Raw genomic sequence first — 22,311 nt, 5'->3', positions numbered from 1 at the left:
TGGACAGAAACGGGAGAGGGAGGGGTGGTTACGGGGTTCTTTTTTAAGTCAAAGCCTAGAATTGGTGCAGAAATGGAATCACAGAACAAATGGAATAGAAGGAAATAAAAGGAATAGAAGGGGAACTTACCCGCTCCCCAGGAGAGAGGACACTGCTCCTCAGTGGACAGAAAACCCCCCCAAAATCCCAATAATTGGATGGAGGAGGGGATGAGGAACAGCCCCAGGGGGGGAATTGGGGACCCCCAGCGTGAGGGGAGGAAGGAGCCTCGGCGCTGCCCGGGTGCATCAGCTGTTTTGGGGATGGAGAAGGGGATGAGGAGCAGCCCCAGGAGGGAATTGGGGTCCCCAGGAGGGGTTGAGGGGAGGAAGGAGCCTCAGCACTGCCCAGGTGCATCAGCTGAAGGTTTTTATTGTCAGTGAGTCTGTGGCAGCACAACGAGGCCGCAGGTACAGCCCGACCGCGCCGCTCCAGCCCTGCTCACCAGGAGGCCGAATATCACCAATTAATACGGAATTACTAATAATAATAATAATAATAATAAAAAAAAAAGGTTGGTTTTGCTTTTCTTTTTTTTTTTTTTTTTGTGAATAAACCACTGCAGAATTAATTCAGGTCACTCGGCGTTAGTGAGACCCAAAGCTGCCCCGGCCTCCCCCGCCGAGGGGGCCGGGGAGCGGCGAAGGTGAATCTCATTTCATAAAATCAAAGAAAATCCCAAGAACGGGGTTTTACACACCCTGAAAGACAAAGTTTTCTTCCAACCAGGATCCGATGGCAGCGATTTGAATTCCAACCACACCAGTAAGTGCACTTAGTTTGACCTTGGGGTCACATTGCAGCCTCCCTGTCCCCATCCCAGAAAAATCCCTCCCCGGGGCAGGTTTGGTGCTTTTCCTCCAGGTTTTCTGCATTTTCCCTCTCTCTCTCCCCCACCCCAAACCCAATAAAGCAGCGAGCGGGTCCAGGCACTTCCCACCCCCACCCAAAGCCAGCACCCATCGGGATGGATTTAACCAAATTGCAGAGAAATTCTCCCAAAACTCGAGGAACCAGCAGTGAAGTGTCACCTCCTGCCTTCCCCCCTGTGCCGTGGGGCATCCCTGCTCCCGGAGCTCCCGGCACAGCTGGAGGACATTCCCAACCCCAAAATAAACCTGCTGCTCTGATTTTGGGAAAAACGAACATGGGAAACTGGAACTTAAACCCGAGTGCCCACACAACAGTCGAAGGTTTGGTTTGGTTTTAAACCACCTCGGCTCAAAATCCGGGGTGAACCAAGCGGGGGCAGAGCCTGTGGCACATCCCTGCCCCGGGGGTAAAGTCCATCGGAATTCCTGCAGTTTGAGGGAAAAACTGCATTCTCTGGCCTTTTGTTCCGAGGCCAGAGGAGCCAGAGGGAGCAGGAGCGACCCCCAGGAGCACCGACTCTGTCCCACAGCTTCAGCCACGCTCGGGGATTTCATAAAACCAGGGGAAACGACTTAAAACTGGAGTCAAACCATCCCCGGGGCGTTTGAAATTCGGATTTGAAAATTCGTGTATTGTTGGGTGGATTCAAAGTGTTGGGATGCCACTCGGAAAGGCCTTAATTCGGGGGGGTTTTAGGTCTAAGTCAACATTTGCAGGGCCAAGCATAAGGCATCGGGTGAGCCTCGAGCTCAGCACCCTTCCAGCTCCTCCACCCCATCCCCTATCCCTTCTCCCAGGAAGGGCCACAGGCAGGAGCAGCTCGGGAGGGGGGGGGGTTGCATAGTTTGGTGCCTTCTGGAAAACAAACCCCAAAATAAAAACAAGGGAATGTTGTAAAGCTCGGGCTGACGGATAGAACTCCTGTTTTATTTCCATGTGATGGGAAACGCTGCACCTCGCTCTGTGCAGGACTGGGGCCGGTTTGGGAGCTGCAGTTACCAAAAAACCCAAGGAATTCTGTGCAAACTTCGCAGTGCTAAAGTGAATCCCACCCTGGGAGCTGGCGGGGGGGGGGGTGAGGGGGAGGCCGGGATGGGGCTGGGAATGCCGTGGGACATTAGTCACGGGAGGATTTTTACCTTAGTGTTCCGCTTTTTAGCCCTGTTATCAAAAATATGGATTAATTCCGCAGCCTAAAGGTCAGTTGGTGGCTCAGCACAACGGAGCCGAGTTAATCGGGATCAGAGGTAGTACGGAGTAGCTGTGCTCAAGTACGGAGTTATGCGACCCCCCCCCGGATTGATCCCCCCCTGCCCTGGGGGGATCTGCCCCACTCCGGCGGGAATTCCGGGCAGGAGACGCCGACCTTCGGTTCTCCCGCGGGCTGGGGCTTCCACACGGGAAGATAAAGCTCCAACCCCTGGAGCGCTGGGAGCTCCCCCTGCCCCAGGAAGTGTTTAAAAAGAGCATTTTTAAAACCAGAGCTGAGCCCGTCAGGGGCGGGGGAAGAGCCCGAGCCCGCCCTCCCAGCGCTCGGAGCCATCCCGGGGCCGGGCAGGGGGAGTCCGACCCACCCCACCCCACCAGTGTCCAACTCCGACCGTCGCTCAGTACCAGCAAGAAGAAATACAGAATAAAACCAGTGTTAAAAAAACTCCATTAAAAGGTTTGTGACGCTCCAACTGGGGCGTTTTCGCTCCGTCCCGGGCGGTCGGGGGCGACGGGAAGGACCCGGCGGGGGCTGCCTCCCCTCACCCTCCCCCTCAGCTCCCAAAGCTTTGGTCTGGTTTATTGAGTTTTTGAGGAATTCTCCCCCCTCTCCACCCTGTGCTCCGACCCGAGCAGCCCCCGCTGTCCCAAGCCATCCCCGGGAATCCTCCTCCTCCCTCGCAGGGGCTCCGGGAAGGCGGGGGCTGGTTTTCCCCTGCCCTCTCCCTCCTGCAGCCCCCTCCATCCCACCAGCCCAATCCCACGATCGCCCGCTCCCGGGAAGGGGGGCGGGGGGGGGGTGTGTGTATAAAACCATAATGGATCTATATTATTGCATTCCCCGTGTGCCGGGGGTCCCAGATCCGCACGGGGGTGGGGGGAGCGTCAGAACCTGTGCACCAGCGCCTCCCGCTCCCGGCGCCGCAGCTCCTCCTTGTAACAGCAGGAACAGAAATTCCCAGTCTCCGGGTGTCCGTAAAAGCTGCAGTTGGGCTGTTTGCACTTGGTCTGCTGGATGTTGTAGAGGGCTCGGCTTCTCGTTTTATCCGCTGCTCCCCCCTTGTCCTGCTCCAGGAATTCCCGGCAGCCGTTGCTGGGGGGGGGGAGGCAGCCGGAGCCCTCGCACTCCGGCGGGAAGGGGGGCTGGATGTCCATGTCCGTGGGGGAGAACCTGCCCGGCTGGGCAGGGCCAGGGGGGCCGGGCCGGGCCTGGTGGTGCCGGGGCAGGGTGGCGTAGGGGGGGAGGCTCCCGCAGGGCCCCCCCGCCAGCTGCCTCCGGCCCTCGGGGCACCCGGGGGGGTGCGGCCCCTCCGCGCTGCCCACGGAGGGCCTGGGGAAGGTGAAAACGCCGGAATAGCCCGTGGGAAAAGCGGCTATTTTAGCGCCCAGGGCTGGCTCCAGGGGCTGGGAGGGGTAGGCGGGGGGCAGCTGGGGGAACACAGGGCCTGGCATCACCTCCTCGCCCCGGTGGGCACCCGCGTCCCCCTCCGGCTTCTTGGCCGGGGCCGCGCTGCCCAGCGCCTTCTTCTCCGCCTCCTTCTGCCTCTGCTCGGCCAGGAAGCGCTCCTCGGCGTCCAGGAGGTACCTCTGGATCATCTCCTCCTGGAACTGGTGCCGGGTGCTGGTCTTGAGGTGGCCGGCGAAGATGAACTTGCGCTCGCCCTGCATGGCCGCGCGCAGGATGCTCAGGCTCAGCCGCACGTCGCTGCTGTACTTGGAGGGGTCCGGCGCCTTCTCCGGGGCCGCTTTCCCCGGGCACGCCTTCTCCGTGGGAGCTGCCAAGTCTCCTGGGGAACATTCCTCTTTGCTGCCTTTCCGTGCCTTCAGGGACCCTTTCTTCTTCTTCTCCAGGGTGTCTCCCTGCCCGTTGCTCAGGCCACCCTTCACGGCCTTGCTGTGCATCAAGCCCCCCATGTTCTTTTTTAGCTTGCTGCCCAGAGTCTTCCCGAAGCTTCCCAGCTTGTTGGCCACCGAGTCTGCCCGTTTCTTATCCTTTTCCTTCTCCTTTTCCCGCTCTTTCTTTGGTTTCTCCCTGTCCTTGCCTGCCCTCAGGCCCCCGTTGCTGGCAGAGCTGCTGCACACCGACTCCTTGTCCGACTCGCCCGACTCTGCCGCTGAACGAGCGTCGTCCCCTGCGGAGGCCGTGGGGGATTCCGGCTGGGCCAGAGGCGCCTGGGGAAGAAGGAAAGCCAAATATCAAACTCTAGGAATTCCTTGGGTAAGGATTTTCACGCGGAAGGTCAAGCAAAGGAGGTGATGTTGCTTGGAGCACGGAGGGGATGACGTTCAGACACCGAGCGATGCTGCCCTGCACACCCACAGATATCCCCGTGGCACCTTTCCAACCTGGGATATTCTGGGACTTTATGATTTTGTTCTATGATTTGATGACTCTATTCTGGGGTTCTGTAACATCTCCACTGGCTCGAGGTTTCAGGGGCAAAGCCAGTGAAGAGGGGGGAAGATACTTGGACCCAGTCTCGAGGTGGCTGTAAACCAACAGCTCCTGTTTGTTCGGAGCACGGAGCGTCCCCTTCCCTGCCCTGAGGGGCACGGGGGCTTCTGGGTGGTGTGAAGAGTGAAAACGGGCATGGAAAGCTCTGAGAAAGAGGGGCACACCCACCAAACCGAGTCACTTCCCCGCTCAGAGCGGAACCAGCTGCAAATCCGTCAGGCAGAGCCCCCCAGGTGAGGCCCCACACCAGCTGCCCTGCGGAGAGGAGGGTTAAATAATTCACAGGTAAAGAAGATCCTCCTGGTCCCTTTACCTGCGTGTCACAAGGCAACGTGATCCACCTCACATTCATGTAGCTGTGCAGCAGGTGCAGCTTGGCCTCCAGCGACAGCGTCACACTGGTGTCACCATGGGGAGGGGAGGGAAACACAAGTTAGAGCCCAGTTTCCAATTCCCACCTGGGTCTCCCCCGTATTTACATTATTCCCTGTGTTTTTGCAGCTTTCCAAACTTTTCAGTGGAACACCAAAGGGAGAAATCAGATTCTCAAGTGTTGGAATTAAAATGCTTCTTCTGCCTCAGCAACAGCAGCTGCTGGGACCAAACCATGGTGAGACCTGCCCAAAGTCCAACCCGAGCCAGGCAGGGCCTGGTGGCCACCACTCTCCCCTCTCCAGGGGCCACGGCACAGGGATTTGGTGGGGAATGGAAAAATACACCTTTTTTTGTGGAAATATGATGGAAGATCCTCCACTGCTACACCCAGCCCGGAGCTCCAGGACCTGGAGCATCATCTCTTTACCATGTGGGAAGGAAGCTTGGGAGATGTCACAGCCCCACCCAAAATGTACCAAAGTGAAGGAGAATGAAGGAAAAGCTGCTCCATCCCCACGAGCAGTGTCATCCCCTAAGCCCAACCTCCATCCAGCACAAGAAATCCCAGCTGGGGTCAGGGCTGACCCCTCGAGCCCTGACCACTCTGCTCTGTGGATCACCTGGACCCCCTGTAGATCCCCATCCTGGATCCCCTGTGGATCACCGACCCAGATCCACTATGGATCTCCACCCTGGATCCCCCATGGATCACCGACCCAGATCCACTATGGATCTCCACCCTGGATCCCCCGTGGATCACTGACCCAGATCCACTATGGATCTCCACTCTGGATCCCCCGTGGATCACCAACCCAGATTCCCTATGGATCTCCACCCTGGATCCCCCGTGGATCACTGACCCAGATCCACTATGGATCTCCCCCCTGGATCCCCCGTGGATCACCAACCCAGATTCCCTATGGATCTCCACTCTGGATCCCCCGTGGATCACCGACCCAGATCCACTATGGATCTCCACCCTGGATCCCCCCTGGATCACCAACCTGGCCAGTTTGACGTTGTCACTGTCGTCCTTCCCCCACTGCCACTCCTTCCCGGGATCCACAGCGAAGTGCACCGGGAGCAGCTTGTGCTCGGAATCCGTCAGAGGGATCACGGCTGCCCCGGGACAGAAACACCACGTTTACAGCCCAAAAGGACAAATATCCCACAGCCACAGCCCACCTTTCTGATGGGAACAGCACCACAGCAAATCCCAGTGACTGCCAGTGCTTGGGATCATGGAATTGTCAGAGCACCATGGAAAGGTCTGGGGTGGAAGGACCTTAAACTCATCCAGTCCCACCCCCTGCCATGGGCAGGGACACCTCCCACTAGCCCAGGGTGCTCCAAGCCCCGTCCAACCTGGCCTTGGACACTTCCAGGGGTGGGGCAGCCACAGCTTCTCTGGGTAACCTGTGCCAGGGCCTCCCCACCCTCCCAGGGAGGAATTTCTTCCCAATATCCCATCCAACCCTGCCCTTTGTCAGTGGGAAGCCACTGCCCCTTGTCCAGTCACTCCACGCCCTTGTCCCAAGCCCCTCTTCAGCTCCTGGAGGCCCTTTAGGCACTGCAAGGGCTCCCAGGTCAGGACACTGTTGTTTTCCTGGGCTGCTGGTGCATGTTGCCGGGTCCTGCCCAGCTTTTCAACCCCAGCACCCCCAAATCCTCCTCCACGGGACTCCTTCAGTGCTTTTTTCACCTGGATCTCATCCCTTACCTTGATCCTTTGTGTTTTCCTTCTGCTCCATGGAGACCAGGGCAGAAAAATGGGCTTGGTCGTAAGCCAGAACCAACGGGGACCGGTGGCATTTGTTGGCTGGGACTTCCAGGGGCAGATAGATCCCTCCAAAGGGAATCGGGGCAAATGCTGGGAAGAAACCAGGGTGGTTAGTTCTGATCACAGGTTCAAGAGTTCAGAGTTGTTTGTGCCACAACTGCTCCAGAATGAGCCGTTCGCCTCAGTCGAGGTCTCACCTGCAATTATCCGTCATTTCAAGGGACATTAAACAAAACCACAACCCAAACCAGACATTTATTTTACATCAGGAGGGTGGAAAATGCAGAGTGAACTGGTATTTTCTATAAAAAAAACCCCCTCTTCACTCCCCCACAAGACAAACTTTGCCCACGGAGTGATGGAAAACGATTGACCTTCTCTGACAGGGAACTGAAGGTGATGGTGGAAAATCCACCACGCAGGGAACAGAATTTCTCATCTCTACATGTGTGTGTGGGGCAAAAGAGGTAGAAAAAAGAAAAATCCTCATGGGGATGCTCTTAAAGCAGCAGAAACAGGGCTGGGAGCTGAGCTGGGCCTGGGCCCTTCCAGGGGTTCACCTGCAGCAGGTGAATGTGCCCCGTGTGCTGCTCCCAACTCCAGACCCGGCCTCGGGGGCAAAGAGCCCTTGTGAAAACATGGGATTGAGAGGAAAGGTGGACCCTGAGCACAGACAGGTCAGAGAGGCTTTGGGAAGAGAGGGCAGGTCTCACCTTCACCCCCCGAGTCCCGCAGCATCGTGTCTGCCACCACCACGATGGGTCTCTTCAGCACGTGGGCCAGGACGAAGACGTGGAACTCCTCCAGGCTCTCGTACACTGGCTCTTCTGAGCTCTCCACCCTTGGGGAAGAAGAATTTCACCTTCTGGATATTCAATCATTGTTTTGTAACACCAGGAGGAAGCTTCAGAGGCAGCCACAGAGAGGTGGATCGACAGCACTAAAGGTTGATCTCAGCGCTAATTTGGGGTTTTAGATGTGGATCCCTAAAATGTCCTGCTCCAAGGCAAGGGTTTGTGCCCAGGAAACGCCCAGCTGCTGCCTGGCACTGCTGGGAGTCCCTTATCTAAGGGGCCTCCCAGGTGGGAGCTGCCAGGACGGCTGCAGCAATGAAGTGCCCTTGAAACAGAGCGAGAGGCAGAAACTCTCAGCTCTGGGTTATTCCCTCATTTCGGAGCCAGCAACACGAGGAAACACGAGGAAAAGATGCATTCCCTGTTCAATCCGTGTGCTGCCCCACAGAAGAGGCCGTGCAGCACCGAAATCCTTTCCTCAGATGCTCTGTGGGCCTCGTGTTTCCTCGTGATCCTTCCTTTTCCCCCCGAAACCCCAACGAGCCGGCCCAACGCGGCCCCCCAGCCCTGTCCCCTGCCCTGGGGCACCACCCCGAGCTGTGCCCTGAGGGAGGACATTCCCTGCTTTCCCCCTGGCTGTGTTGTTGCCTCTGGGCACTCACGCACCCGCCGCAGCCGCCGCCGTTGGTGCCGTAGTGCACGCGGGGCTCGCTGGACGCCAACTTGATCAGCTCGTTCCACTCCTTCTGCCACTCCTCCTCCGTGTACACCAGCCCAGACTGAAAAAAAACGGCAAAGAGAACCCCAAATCCTCCAAGGAAATCTCTCCCCAGTCGCTCCAGCGCTGGTTTATACCCACGGCACAACTTCTCTCTAGGGATTTATGCAAAATAAATCAACTTGTTCCGCACCACATCCCTGAAAGTGGGGCACAGCCCCGGCTGGCACAGCCCTGAGGGCACCTCCATCCCACCAGGCTTTACCTGCAGGATATGTTGGTTTGGTCCAATGGCACAAATGTCTAAAGCCTGCTGCAAGGGTTGGATTTAGGAAATCCACCTTTCCTCAAGGCAGCAGCTCGGGAGGGACCTTAAAGCTCATCCCCTTCATGGCAGGGACACCCCTCCCTAGTCCAGGTTGCTCCAAGCGCTGTCCAACCCGGCCTCGAACACTTCCAGGGATGGAACACTTCAACACTTCCCTGGGCAACCTGTGCCAGGGCCTCACCACCCTCACAGGGAAGAATTTCTCCCCAGCACTACCCCAAACTTGCCCTGTTTTAATTTAAACCCGTTCCCCCTGCCCTGCCACTCGTCCCAAGCCCCTCTCAGTTTGACGCAGCTCTGACTTGCAGGACACACCTCAGGGAGCTGCCCAAAAATTCCACACCTGACAGGAAAGCGCCTCCCAAACCCACGGGGTGTTTTCCCAGGACTTTCTCCTCGGCAAAGAGGGCCCAAACCAACGCTCAGTCGGCTCCCACCTCCTTGTTCTGCTGCGTCTGCTGCCAGCGCCACCTCCGCCTCAGCGCCTCCCGCTCCGCTCCCTTGTCCATCAGGGTGTAGAGGGATTTCCGCAGCATGAGATCCCGGTCGTGGAAGCCCCACATTCCTGCGGGGGGGAAGGACGGAGAGGAGGATCAGGAGGGGCTGGTATCACACCCTCCAACCCGCTGAGGTCCCGCGGCCCGGGCAGACGTGCCGGGTGAGGGAAGGGGCGGCTCCGTTATCCCCCATTTCCTTCAGGATTCTGGGGAATCTTGCCAGACGGACAGGGAGAGGGATCTGAGGAGCACCCAAGCTGTTGGCAGCCCCTTCCCTTCAACCCATCCCGTTCCCATAGAGCCTGAGCCCCACGACAGCTCAGGCACTGACGCCGCTGAGGCCGGGAGGAGCAGCAGCATCCCCGTTTCCCATGGGAATGGATGGGAGATGCTGGGTCCTGCTCCCACCTGGGCTCTGCCCCCGGGGCCAGTTGGTTGTTTCCCCATGGATTAGGCCCAGCCTTACCCAGGGAGGCGGCGTGGAGAAGGCAGTTCCCGTCGCCCGTGGTGGCCAGGGGCAGCAGCCGCTGGCAACTGGGATCCACCGTCACCCACCAGTTCAGGCGCCCTGGGGAATGTGGGAGAGCATGAAACCACAGCACAGCACAGCACGGGGGGGCTCAACCCCTCCAAAATTTCCACCAGTGAGGACAAAAAACAGCTGAACAAGCTGGGGAGCAGGGACAGACCCGTGCCAGGGCTGGGGAGCAGGGACAGACCCGTGCCAGGGCTGGGGAGCAGGGACAGACCCAGACCCGTCCCAGGGCTGGGGAACAGGGACAGACCCGTCCCAGGGCTGGGGAACAGGGACAGACCCGTGCCAGGGCTGGGACAGAGGGCTGGGGGAGGGACAGACAGACCCGTGCCAGGGCTGGGGAGCAGGGACAGACCCGTGCCAGGGCTGGGGAGCAGGGACAGACCCATCTCAGGGCTGGGGAGCAGGGACAGACCCGTGCCAGGGCTGGGGAACAGGGACAGACCCGTCCCAGGGCTGGGGAGCAGGGACAGACCCATCTCAGGGCTGGGGAGCAGGGACAGACCTGTGCCAGGGCTGGGGAGGAGGGACAGACCCGTCCCAGGGCCAGGGGGAAGAGTCAGGACGTTGACAAAGCAACAAAAAGGGGAGGTTGGAGCTGTAAAACTTCCAGGGGATGCCAGGAAAGGGCCAGGCTGAACAGGGTCACCCAAATCAGAATTAAACAGGAATAGGAGACAGGACTTCCACCCAGACCAGTCCTCCTCTACTCGTTTCTCCCCCACCCCTCTTATTTCCCTCCCCAAAAAGCCCACCAGGCTGAAAATGCCTCCCAGAGCACCCGGCACAAACAGCTTCTCCAGGGAAAACCAGCTTTTTTCTGCCTCTTGGAACCAAATCCCTCCAGTTTCGACCCTCTCACAGCCTGGTTTTCCCTGCTCACTGGTTTTCAGGCAGAACAGTCCAGGATTTCTGCTGACCCCAGCAGCTTTCCCGCTACAAACACAAACTGACGGCGCTTTGTGCCCTTTAAACCGCGAATTTTGGGTCATTGTGGTGATTTGACTCGAGAGCAGCTAAAAATAGAAGGTAGGAAAAAATGCCCAGTGAGCCCAGCGTGGCTGGAGGCTCAGCCTGGAGGTCCAGCCCTTCCTGAGGGAGCAAAGTGGGGCTGGATCAGGACTCTGAACCCCCCAGGCTGTGTCTCACCCTGCCCTGCCCTCAACACCCTTCCTTGGCTGCCTCGTTCCCCAGTAGTTTTTGGAGCCCGTGCAACAGGCAGGTTTTTGGCTGGAAAAGGCTGTTCAGGCTTCCAGCAAGCTGTATTTAAATCGCTCCTGCAGGAAACCAGCCCTTTCCCAGCGTTTCCAAGGAGCCTCTCCCTCCTCCTGAGCCCGGTCCCTGCCAGAGATCCCGCCATGCAGACACGGGATTGCTGGAAATGGTTTGCACAGCCTCAGGGAGGAGCTGCGTGCAGAAACCCGGGGTTTAAACACCCCTAGACACGAGAAAACACGACCCCACGAGCCCGGTGTGACGCAGGTGGGTCGTTCCTGTCCCCTGCGCCGGGAGAGGGACCCGCTGGAGCTGGAAGTGTTCCACACCGAGCCCGGGGACAATGGCTCGGCGTGGAAAAGCCGGCTGTTCCCTCCACACAGCTCCTGGCACGGCCGAGTCAGGAGCCTGGCCAAGTGGCCCAGGGCCAGGGGCGCCTCACAGCAGCTGCCCCCCTCCCCCCCCCCGAAACGCTGCCGAGGGACCCCTTTGATCCACTTCCCCCCCGTTCCTGGAGCATCTGATGCCCCTTTCCGTGGAGTTGGGAGTCTCGGTTGGCATTTTGGAGGTTGTGCAACCTCTGGCTGGGTGCCACCCCAGGGGACACACCTTGGGGAGGTATTTCTGGGCCCGAGTGTTTGTAGCCACTCTGGTTATGCAAGAGAAGTCGTCTCCAAAGGAACCGCAGCCCAACCCTGCTCCCGATGTTTTGCTCCCGTCGAGGCGGCGGAAAGGCCAAGAGGCCGCCCAGAAGGATTGAAAACAACACATTTCTCTGCGTGTGGTTCTTAGGAAACACCCCTGAGAGCTCTGCAGGGAAGACAACCGGATTCAGGAGCACCAGGGATCTTCCCAGAGCGGCGGTGGCAGATCTGCACGCCGGGAAAATCCATCAGCATCCAGAGGCTCCCTCTGCATCCAGCGCCACAGCCCCGTGGGGTCCAGTGTCACCCCACAGAACACCAGATCAGGACCTGCACCCAAAGGTGTGTTTGGGGAAATCCCATCGTTTCTTCCAACAGGAGCCACCCGAACAGGTCACGGCGGTGGGGAGGGACTGGCAGCTCCTCCCAGCCCAAAATGAGAACTGTCTCATCCCAAACCCAAATGGCTCCCCTAAGGCTACCGGGAATCCACTCTCATGGATCACTGTGTGATCACATGAGGGAGTGTCCCAGGGATGTGCCACGACTGAACCCACTCTGCAGCTTCCCAACACAGGGCAAGGCCTGATCCACGAGGGTTTGTGCCAAAGGACACCAAGGCTACGGCGAGGGCTGAGGTTTCAGCTCTACCAAGACCTTTCCACACCACTCCGAGCACGTTCAAGGCATTCCCAGAGGATCCCGTTGCAATTTACAGCCACTTTGGAAGCACTTACTCTGCCACAGTGGCGTAACGGGATCTCTGGATGCACAGGGAGAGGATCTGAACATTTATTGGGCTATAAAACATTTCCTTAATCCCCTAAGGACGGCACGTGCTGAATTAATAACGGGAGTCTCCCTAGATCGCAGCACCACGCTCAAAGCCCTACTTGGAATCCAGCTTGGAATATTTCATAGCTGCATTACAGCCCTTTGTTACAGACAAACACTCGTTTATAACAACCCACAGAGTCTCCCAAAGGCGTCTTCTAAATTCCTTCCAGTTAATGGTGTCCCAGCGTGCCTGGAAGAGCCCCCAGCCCACGGATGGAGCACCCAGCCACCCCCAGCCCCCTCACCCCCTTCGTGCTGGGACACAGGAACCCAAGCCCCCGAGCCTGCTGGGATGGGATCCGGGGTTTATCTGCACCGGTGCCGCGTAACGGGATCGCTGGGATCAAGTGCTCATTCCCAAAACATGAGAATATTTGTTACAGCAACACCTGAGCAGGAGAGGGAGAGGTTGGGCACTCCAAGTGTCCGTTATCCTCGAGGATAACAGTGTGTGCAGCAGCCACGGGAAGAACTGGGGGTGCAGACCCTCCCGAGACCCCTCCTGTGTCCTGGTGCCAGGGATGGGGGTTTTTCCCTGCCAACACGGAGGTCCTGCCCATTCCCCAGCTCAACCTCATTTACAGATCCCCTGGGAGCTGTAAATCTAAATTCAGGAGACCAATGGAAAGCAAATCCATGTGCCCTGGCAGGGGGTTCCTCCCCAGGCACACAGTGAACCAGTGGGTGCTGGAGCAGCAGCATCGACCTCGTATCCAAAATCAATCCCGGATTTGTCAGCAGAATGAGCTGCTGTCTGTGTTACACAGGAATTCCCTTTTCCCTGTCTTTACGTGTGGTGGCTGGATGGAGCAGGGCACTGGAATGCTCCAGGAGTGAGACAATGCCAGTTTTTGGGTGTCCCCACTCATCTGTTCATGGTGACAACAGCCCTGGGCTATTTACACTCGGTGTCCCTGGGAGAAGGGGGCAGCTCCTCCTCAGCCCTTGCACCAGGCCATAAAAAGGATGGAATGACTCCCTGTCGGGTATGAATCCGTGTTGACATCCTGGGGTGTTCCCAAGGGTCCCAAACTGTCTACAGCACATGCCACCAGCACAGAGCCAGCACTCACCAGCCTGCTCCAGTGCCACCAGCATGGACTGCTCGATGAGATCCCGCTCGATGAAGCTGCGGAATTCCTCGGAGTACACGGTGAGGTCGGGCAGCTGGAAGGTGCAGATGGGCATCTCCAGCAGGTGCTCGCTGCCGCCGCCGCCGTTGCTGGAGACGTGGGAACGCGCCAGGGACACGATGGTGGAGCTGGCGTGGGAGATGCCTCGGGACAGGCGCTTCTCTGGGAGGGGAAGAGAGGAAACCCACCTGAGCGGGGCAAACCCCACGGAAGCCACCACAGATGTGGTGGCGCAGGAGGAGGTTTGAGGGACCCCCCCACCCCCGGCTGCGGGACACTGACCTTGCACGACGTCATCCTGGCGCTGCAGGGGCGGCCGCCCCGGCCGTGCCGCCTCCCGCGGCTCCGGGGGCCGGGCACCGCGGCCCTCGTTGAAGGAAGGCGGCAAATTCCCGGCGTGCACCTGCCGGAGCTGCTCGAAGTCGCTCAGCGCCGCGCTCAGGTCCCAGTTCTTGCCTGCACGGGAAGGGATTGGACCGGTCACCCTCGCAGAACACGGAAAACCGGGCAGGTCCCAAACGTCCCGCTGGAAACCGAGCGCGGGGTGGGGAGGCCCTGCCCAGGGAAGCTGTGGATGGACCATCCCTGGAAGTGTTCAAGGCTTGGAGCAGCCTGGTCTCGTGGGAGGTGTCCCTGTCATGAACAGGATGAGCCAACCCCACTCCATGGTTCCACGATCCACCAGACCTGTCGCTGCCACCAGACAGTTGACACGTGGAGGGAACTCAAAGCACAGACGGAAAAACACGACTTAAATCGCTCACCTCGCCCTCAAACTTCACTTTATGCATCTATTTATCCGACTGCTTCACCAATACCACCCAAAAAAGGAAAATCCTTGTGTTTTCCCTCATTCCCACCCCTGCAGCTGTCAGCTCCTCCGAGGCTGCCGGAGGAACAGCAGCGTCACCAAAACGAGCTGGAAGGGCCGTTGTCAAAATAAATCAACTCCTGCAGCAAGCGGGAATGGGGGGGAGGGGGGAGGTTGGATGGAAAATCCACTCAACCTTTCCCATCACAAACCAAAATATTCCCCCTGACAGACAGGATCCGAAATCCTGACGTGAGGCCGAGCGACCCAAACCCAGGAACCAGAACCCAGACACACCCAAACCCACGACTCGCCCGAATTCCACCAGGGCGACGCTGGGCTCCCGAAATTCCAGGGGTGAAGCCCTGAAACCTGCCACTATTGAGAGTTTAAAGAGGAAAAATAAAGCTACGGATTGATGCTGCCAGTGCCGAGGTAAGGTGGAGAAAATCGCCTAAAGACCTGGATTCTGGCACCAATTTCAGGGCTTTGAACTCCTTCCTGCCAGGAATCCCAGCTGGGAGCAGGTGCTGCTGCAGCAGCTGCTCCTGGGTTCAAGCAACAGCAAAAATGAGCTGAATGGCATAAACCAGGGATGATGGGAAGAAACTCGGGCAGGGGGGCCTGTTGCTCTAATTCCAGCTGGGATAATTCTGCACACACAGTGTCTGTGTCCCCCAGCATTCCCAGGATTGACTCACTGGCCAACACGAACCCAAAGGCAACGCCCACGAGCACCTTCACAGCCCCAAAACTGAGCTGGGATCCTTCCTCCTGCACCCTTCCCAGTGCTGGGAGCACAGGGAGAAAGGGATCACCTGCAGCACCCACTGAACATGATCACAATGATCCCTCCCTTCAGGAGGCAGTGCCACTGGAAAGAACCATAATCCTAAAGTTTTTGAAGGCACTGCTGCTAAAATGGAAAAAGCATCTTCATTTTTTTTAAGATATCACTGACATAAAGGAGAAAATCCTTGATTTTTTTCAAGGCACTGCTGACAGAAAGAGAAAAAACCCCTTTAGCTGTGCTGCTTGTGGTGGCACACGGAGAGGATGGAGGAAGGGAATCCACCCTCCTGGTTGCTGCCCTTTCCTTCCCAACGTTTGCAATCCATCACCCAAGGGATGTGTGAGGAGAAACCGAGGCAGAGCGTCCCCCAGGGCAGGATTTTCCTACCCCAGCCCTGCAGCTCCAGCCCCCAGCTCTGGGCCCTCTTCCCGACCCTTTTTTCCCTCCCCACCAGCCGTCCCTGGCTCTTCCCCAGTTATTCCCAGCTTTCCTACCTTCGAGGAGGTCTCTGGCCAGCCCCGGCTCTGCCCCCGTCGAGCGAACAAAATCCGACAGGACGATGTCCATAGCCGAGGCCGTGGCTCATGGAGCCGCGCACGGACGGGGTCGGCGGCGCCGGGTCGGCTCCTCGGCATCAATCTGGGAACGACACCAACAGCGCCCATGGATCGTGTGGTGGAGGATAAAACGAGGAGCCAGGCCATAAACCTCCCCCCTAGAATTAACTGTGCTCCAGGACTGCCGGTTCATTCACTGGGAACTGGGAGAGCAACGCCCATTTCGCTGTAACGGCTCCGCCGGCGACGGGCATTTCCTTGGAAAATTCAGGAACTAAACCCAGTTCTCATCTCAAAGGTGGTGGAGCTTTTTTTTCTGCATTAGGGATAAGGAGCTGGGAGTAAATGATATAAGAAATGAATGTTTGGGAGCAGTGAGAAAGCAGGAAGTTCCTCTCGGACATTTGCAGGGAGCAAATCCCTGCCCCATCCCGCTCTGAGCTGCGTGCCAGGGAAGGGGAAGCAAGGCCAAAATGCTGGAATTAGGAGATGTGTCCTAAGGAAAATAAATCTTAAAAACCCCCTTCCAGGCAAAAAGAAAAAACAAAACCCAAACCAAAAAAAAAACCCCAACTGCTCTTGCAGGGAAAATAAATGTCCAGACAGAGCTCCTTCCCAATCCAGAGCTCCTTCCCAGGCTCCTTCCCAATCCAGAGCTCCTCCCCAACCCAGAGCTCCTTCCCAGGCTCCTTCCCAATCCAGAGCTCCTTCCCAGGCTCCTTCCCAATCCAGAGCTCCTTCCCAGAAGGCAGCAAAACCAAAGATCTATTCTGTAACTTTGGATTTTGGCAGTTTCTGAGCCTGGGGAAGGCGTGTGCTCCTGCCAGGCCTCCGAATCCTGATTTTCCGCATTCCTCGGGGCAGAGGGGGAAAGGGAAAGGGAGACAGGCAAAGTGCTCCGCCGGATTTGGGGCTCTGCAGTTCAAGGTTGGGATAAAAATTCCGCCACCAAGGAACAGAAACTGCCGGGAAAAGAATTCACCCCAAACCAAAAATTTGGAAGAAGAGGGAAAAAGAATTGGGAAGGCTTGGAGAGGGAGGTGCTGGTGTATTGGGAATAAAAGAGGAAATTTCGGGATCATGTGGAATACAAACAAACCTGGTTGTTTTCCAGGTGCTTGGGAAAAAGAAGTCTCTTTTACAGGATTATCCCTAAAGATGAACAAAATTCCCTGGAGCATGGAAAATACACCCCAGTGTCTCATTCCAAGATTATCCCTGAAGATGGGTGAAATTCCCTAAGGGCACCCAGCTCCCCTGTTAAACATCCAGGCTTTAACCTGGAATTTCCTGGCTTTGCTGGGGAAACACCATTCCCACTCTCTCACAGTGGTGTCATCATCAACTTCCTGCCCCCCGAAAAACTCCTCCGTTTTCCTCCTCCACCGCCGGAGCGATCCCGGAGCCGCGATCCCGGAGCCGCGATCCCGGAGCCGCGATCCCGGAGCCGCGATCCCGGAGCCGCGTCAGAAGGAGCGACGCCAAAGCCCAGAGCGTTCCGGGAGCGGGATTTGGCAGCAATTCCTGCTCTCGCCCCACCAATTTAGGCAACGTCCTCAATTAGGAGCCGCACGCTCGGATCCCGTAATCTCTGGCAGGAGCTGCAGGAACAGCGAGCGGCTCCGGGATGGAACTGCTGCGGTAACGGGTCAAACTTCCCGCGGGCGGGTTTGGAATCCGAAGGAAAATGGAAACTCGGCGGAGGTCCGGGGAGGGAATGAGCAGCACAGCCCACCCCCCTCATCCACGGCATTCCGAACTCCCGCGTGCCCAAAAACGCCAGGGAAAGCACAGATGGAAAACTCCGGGTCCGACGAGGCAGCGACGGACTGTCGGAGATTTATCGGGGATCGGGCGGAGAAACGGCCCCACCCCAGTGTTAGTGATTATTTCCTTTCCCTGTGGAAGGGAAGCGCCCTCTCCTCTTCCCTCCTTTTGGAACAGGTTGGAAATACAAGCCCAGACAGGAAATCCAAGCCCCGGGAGATGCACAACTTCAAATCCATCCCCCAGCAATGGAACACGCGCCGAGCAGACCCCAAAGTCCCCGGGATGGATCCCGGCTGGATGGAATCCAGAGTGAGCATTCCTGGCACATTCCAACCAGAAAAATGGGGAAAAGGTGCATTTAGGACTAAGGCCGGTCGCTCCCGCGATCCCGGTGATCCCGGCAGTTTTCTGCAGGACAATCAGCAGGATTTTTAGCAAATTTTAACAAATATCCCCCCACACCTCCCCAAGGCCTGAGCACAGCGAGACTCCCAATGGATCAGCCATCCCAGAGTCACCCCTTGCTCAGACCAGAAGGAGCCAGAGCCTCACCCAAACTATTCCGTGGTCACACACCCATGGGAACAGAGGGAAAGCCTCATCCCAACGTTCCAATGGACCCTCCTGGCACTAACACCGACCTCCGGCCTTCCAGGCGGTGGGAAAAGCCGGGTTCAGTCAATCCCTGCAGCCCCTTCCCAACAGGAATTCAGACCTCTAACACTGAACACCCACCTAAAACAAGGGGAAAGTCATAAAACCCCCCAGAGCTGCCACTCCCTCAAGGCCTCTTCCAGAGCAACTCCAAGTGCCAGGTCTGGGAAGGGACTCAGCAGGAGCATCCCAGAGCATCCCAGAGCATCCCAGCCCTGCGGGGGCAGGACCACACTCCCTGCCCAGATGCCATCAGGGGAATTAAGAGATGGAGGGAGGAATTCCAGAGGACAAAAGGTCCAAGAGCTCAATGTCCCTCAGCTCCACCATGGGGGGAAATAAACCACCAAAACCATTGAGCTGAAGCATTTCACCGGAACCAACTGCGGAGCAGCAAAACCGGATCCATTGGAAGTTCCAGGATCTGGATTTATGGGGCTTTAGTTCCCTTATTTTGTCAGATTTCCATCGTGCTGAACATCTGCTGCAGAAACAGAAAACAAATGTCTTTGCAAGGGCCAAATCCCAACTCCAGGTCAGCCACAACCAGCGGCTCCAGGGTGTTTATAAAGGTACTTCCAGAAATATTTTAGGAGCAGCAAACTCTTGACGTCTCTCCCCCGGATCTGCCACGTGATGTTTTGCAGGAACTGAGTCGGGAGCCAGGACTCCACTCCCAGGGCTCTGCTCCCTGCCCGGCCCCTCTGCCACACCCTGGCCCTGTGGGGACACAGGGACCCCCAGGCTGGACCTCCAGAGTCCTCGAGGACCTGCAGGTGAGGCAGGAGCTGCCCAAATCCACGGGAGGTTTGATCCTGCCAGACCCATCCTGATGTTTTTGCTCCCAACACTGGGAAGCTGCAGGAGCAGAGTGGCCAGTGGACGTGTATGGAACCCCCAACCCCAAATCCCCCAAATCCCTGGAATTCGGCAGCGCTCAGGGCTAAGGAGGGGGACACTGGGGACACCTGCAGCACCCTTGGCTCCAGGGAAAGGTCCATGGAAGGACCCACAGGTGGGACAGAGGAGCAGCCCCAACCTGAGCCCTAACGGAGCAGGGATGAGGAAAATGAGCTTCTCCCGTGGCTCAGCTCCAAGCAAGCAGGTCCCGAAGGTCCTGGAGGAGGTTCCTGGCTTCCTCCTGCTCCCCAGGACGGTGGGAGCTGCCTCCATCCCATCCCACACCCCAGTCCCAGCCCGGCAGGTTACCTAACGCCGCCGGAACAGCCGCGCCGGGATTAGCGGGACCGCGCTGAACCCGACCTGACCTGACACCTGTGCTGTGCTCACTAAGCTCCCACCAGGGGCTGCATGGACCACACAGCTCCTGCCTCATCCAGGGTGGGAATCAACCTGGCTCAGCAGCAGCATGAGCGTCGCCACCATCACAGAACCTCCACCAGCAAAGCCCAAAGCCCAGTTATTCTCAATAAAACTGATGGTGCAGGAACCCCACGAGCTCCGAGGCTCCCTCAGCCCGAAGGAAGGGTGCTGTGGGTGCAGGAGGAAGTCTGAGAGGGGGAAAAACAGGGATATTTGGGACACAGATGGGACAGGCAGCTGCGGCCAGGCTGGATGTGGCACTGTGGTCACACCTCCTGGTACGAGCAGCTCTCCAGGGAGATTCACCATCCCGGGAACTGCAGGGTCAGGAGCCTCCAGCAGAGTTCTGGCACAACCCAAAAGGACAGCACATGATCCCTGCAAGCAGAGCTTTTCCAGCTGGGAAAAAGGGTTCCTAAAACCACATTGGTGCTTCAGGAGTCAGGGCAGGCTGAGAGAGTCACAGTGAGAGTTACAGAAGTCGTCCTATTTTTATAAAGCTTCAGTGCTTCAAATAACGGCTTTATCCTGTTTTCCAGAGCTCCAACAGCTTCCCGGTGCTCCAGACACAGTCAGGCTCCTCCCAACACCCAGATCATCCTGAGCTTGGGGCTGAGGAACCCACTGGAACGACACTTCCAAGAGGGATAAAAGCTGAAAAAGTCTCCAACACAAACGCAGCAGCTTCGCCAAATCCAGGCTCTGCCCCATCATCATCATCATCATCCCTCCTAGTTATCAATTCCTCTGCTCCCAGGAATGACAGGGATTCTCTAAGGACCCACTCTGAAGCACCAACAATAAACTTGGTCCTCTCGGCAGCTGCACTGAGGAAATTCCCTTTGAGCCGAATTCTCCTTAAACCAGGCCGTAACTATTTCCAGCCCAATCCCTGGATCTCCAGGAGCACCAGGCCCGGCACACTCTGTCCTTCCTGCTGTCCCAGGGGATGCTCCAAACGGCCCCTCCGCAATCGAGGCCACGGCAGCCTTATCCCCCATTCCGTGTTTCCTCCCCAGAGCCTTTCGGTCCAGGGCTCTTCCCGCCGGGAAAATCCACTTTTCAGCCCTTTCCAGGGATGGGTTTAGGGTGTAACTCGGTGCTGTGGGAGCCGAGGCACCTGTTGAGGGCGGGAGCATCTCCCAGCGCTCCCCCCCCCCGAGAGCGGAGCCGCATCCCGGCACCGAGCGGCACAGATCTACCGCAAACGCTCCAGCAGAAAACTGAACCGACCGAAATTAAGGCACCGGGAAGAGCAGAGTCCCGAATTTCAAGTAATTCGGGCACACGGCTCCTCTTCCCATCCCCCTGCCGCCCTCTATCCCGGCGAGATTCGGACACTCACACAAGGGTCTCACCCCTCGGCAGTTCCCGGGGGCGACTCCCGGGGCTTCGGAGCAGAGTTTCCCTCGAGCAGCTCCTCGCCCACGGGGACAACGCGGAGCGGCGCGAGGAGCTCCCTGGATTCCTCCTGGATCGGGACCGGCAAACTCCGCGCTTGTCCCCCGAGCTCGCGCCCCGCTGCCGAGGGAGCCGAGCGCGGCCCCGGCGGCCGCTCACGGATCTCCAGCACTCGGGAAGGGACCCCCACCCCGGGCGCGACCCCCCGGCCCGGCCCTGGATATCCCGGCGGCACCGGGAAAACAAGCGATGATTTGGCCCCCAAATCCCCGGGCCTGGGGCAACGTCACCGCCCGGTCCCGGGGGGGGCACTCGGGGTCGCCCCCTCCCCGGTGGAGCCCCAACGGCGGGGGGTGAAGCCCCGGGGGGCTCCGCACCGGGAGCGGGCGGGGGGCGGCCCCGGCCCGGCCGTGGGCGGTTGGAGTGGGGGGTGCCCGGGCTGAGGCGGGTCTCGAACCCCAGGACCCGAACCCCGGGGCCGACCCCGCACTCCAGCACCGACCCCCGCACCCCGAGCCGCCCCCCCGGGCCCGGCCCCCGAGGCCGCGCCGTGACCCCGCGGGCGCCGCCACCGCCCCCCCCCCCCCGCCATCCCAAGGCCCGGCCCCGACAAAACTTTCCAGACGCCGCGCCGGCCCCGCCGTTACCTGCGCGCGGCTCCATGGCCGGCCCGGCCCGCAGCGGAGCGGCCCCCGGGCCCTCCCGCCGCCGCCGCCGCCGCCGCCGAGGCCGCTCTCGGGGCGGGGGGGGGGCGGGCGGGCGGGCGGGCGGGGGGGGAAGGAACGGAACGCGCCGCCCGGAACGCGCCGCCGCCCCCGTTCCCGCCCGGAACGCTTTGGCCGGCGCACGCGGGCCGCCGCCGGGACTGGGCCAATGGCGGCGCAGCACCGGCCCTCGGCCCCGCCCACCCCCGCGGCGGCCCCGCGCGTGCGCGGGGGCAGGGGAGGGGCAGAGCGCCCCCTGGCGGCGGGGCGGGGGCCCGGGGACCTCCCCGGGACCTCCCGAGACCTCCGTGGGACCCCCCGAGACCCCCCCGGGACCCCCGTGTGGGGTCCGAGACCCTGCTGAGGGCCGCGAGACCCCTTGACACCCCCGCTGTGGGGTCTGTGACTCTGGTGAGGGGCTGCACCCCCTGTGCGGGGTCTGTAACCCCTGTGAGGGGCCTCGAACCCCCTGTATTTGGTCTGTAACACCCTGAGTGGGGCCCGAGGCCCCCGTGTGGGGCCTGAACCCTCCCGTGTGCGATCTGTGCCCTCCCTCCCCTTTCTGGGGGCTTGTGTGAGGCCAGGACCCCCAGCATGGGCTGAGCCCCCGACCCTGAAGGCCAAAGGGGCTGGCATCCTCTCCCCGAGCCCTATTCCCACCAGGAATGTCTTTCCCTGCCATGGAAAGCCACTGCCACCCCCCCTTTCCCTCGACAGTGCATCCCCCGGCTGAGTGCCCGGCATTCCCTGTGCCAAGGACCTGGAATTCCCTGCACCAAGGGCCTGGCATTCCCTGAGCCAAAGGCCTGGAATTCCCTGTGCCAAGAGCCCAGCATTCCCTATGCTGAGGGCCTGGAATTCCCTG

General features: G+C 59.0%; 1 protein-coding gene across 2 annotated transcripts; it reads right to left on the bottom strand.

Annotated features, from left to right (window-relative positions):
* Positions 1-392: 392 nt before the first annotated feature.
* On the bottom strand, positions 393-21,484 carry OTUD7B (OTU deubiquitinase 7B). 2 transcript variants are annotated; one of them, XM_027728068.2, is made up of 12 exons: positions 21,390-21,484; positions 15,532-15,676; positions 13,716-13,889; positions 13,374-13,595; positions 9,536-9,637; positions 9,010-9,137; positions 8,193-8,305; positions 7,446-7,573; positions 6,673-6,822; positions 5,957-6,071; positions 4,891-4,975; positions 393-4,294 (listed from the first exon to the last, which is right to left on the bottom strand). In XM_027728068.2, the coding sequence occupies exons 2-12, from the start codon at positions 15,602-15,604 to the stop codon at positions 3,008-3,010; spliced, it is 2,577 nt and encodes an 858-aa protein (XP_027583869.1). In that variant the 5' UTR covers positions 15,605-15,676; positions 21,390-21,484; the 3' UTR covers positions 393-3,007. The 2 variants fall into 2 exon arrangements, with proteins under 2 accessions (XP_027583869.1, XP_039243654.1); XM_039387720.1 differs by lacking the exon at positions 21,390-21,484 and adding an exon at positions 20,687-21,086.
* Positions 21,485-22,311: the final 827 nt, after the last annotated feature.

Source organism: Pipra filicauda, unplaced genomic scaffold (assembly GCF_003945595.2).
Source record: "Pipra filicauda isolate LSUMZ 115617 unplaced genomic scaffold, ASM394559v2 scaffold585_size263788_pilon, whole genome shotgun sequence".
In the NCBI taxonomy this organism is placed as follows: Eukaryota; Metazoa; Chordata; class Aves; order Passeriformes; family Pipridae; genus Pipra; species Pipra filicauda.
This window is presented reverse-complemented; position numbering and strand designations above follow the sequence as displayed.

Bases quoted from the DNA above. Each gene is read 5' to 3' on its own strand.
- OTUD7B (XM_027728068.2), bottom strand. From the start codon at position 15,604: ATGGACATCGTCCTGTCGGATTTTGTTCGCTCGACGGGGGCAGAGCCG. The intron at 13,596-13,715 runs GTCAGTGTCCCG...TTCCCCTCCCAG, and splicing joins CCAGGATGACGTCGTGCAAG to AGAAGCGCCTGTCCCGAGGC. The intron at 9,638-13,373 runs GTGAGTGCTGGC...CACATTCCCCAG, and splicing joins GGTGGCACTGGAGCAGGCTG to GGCGCCTGAACTGGTGGGTG.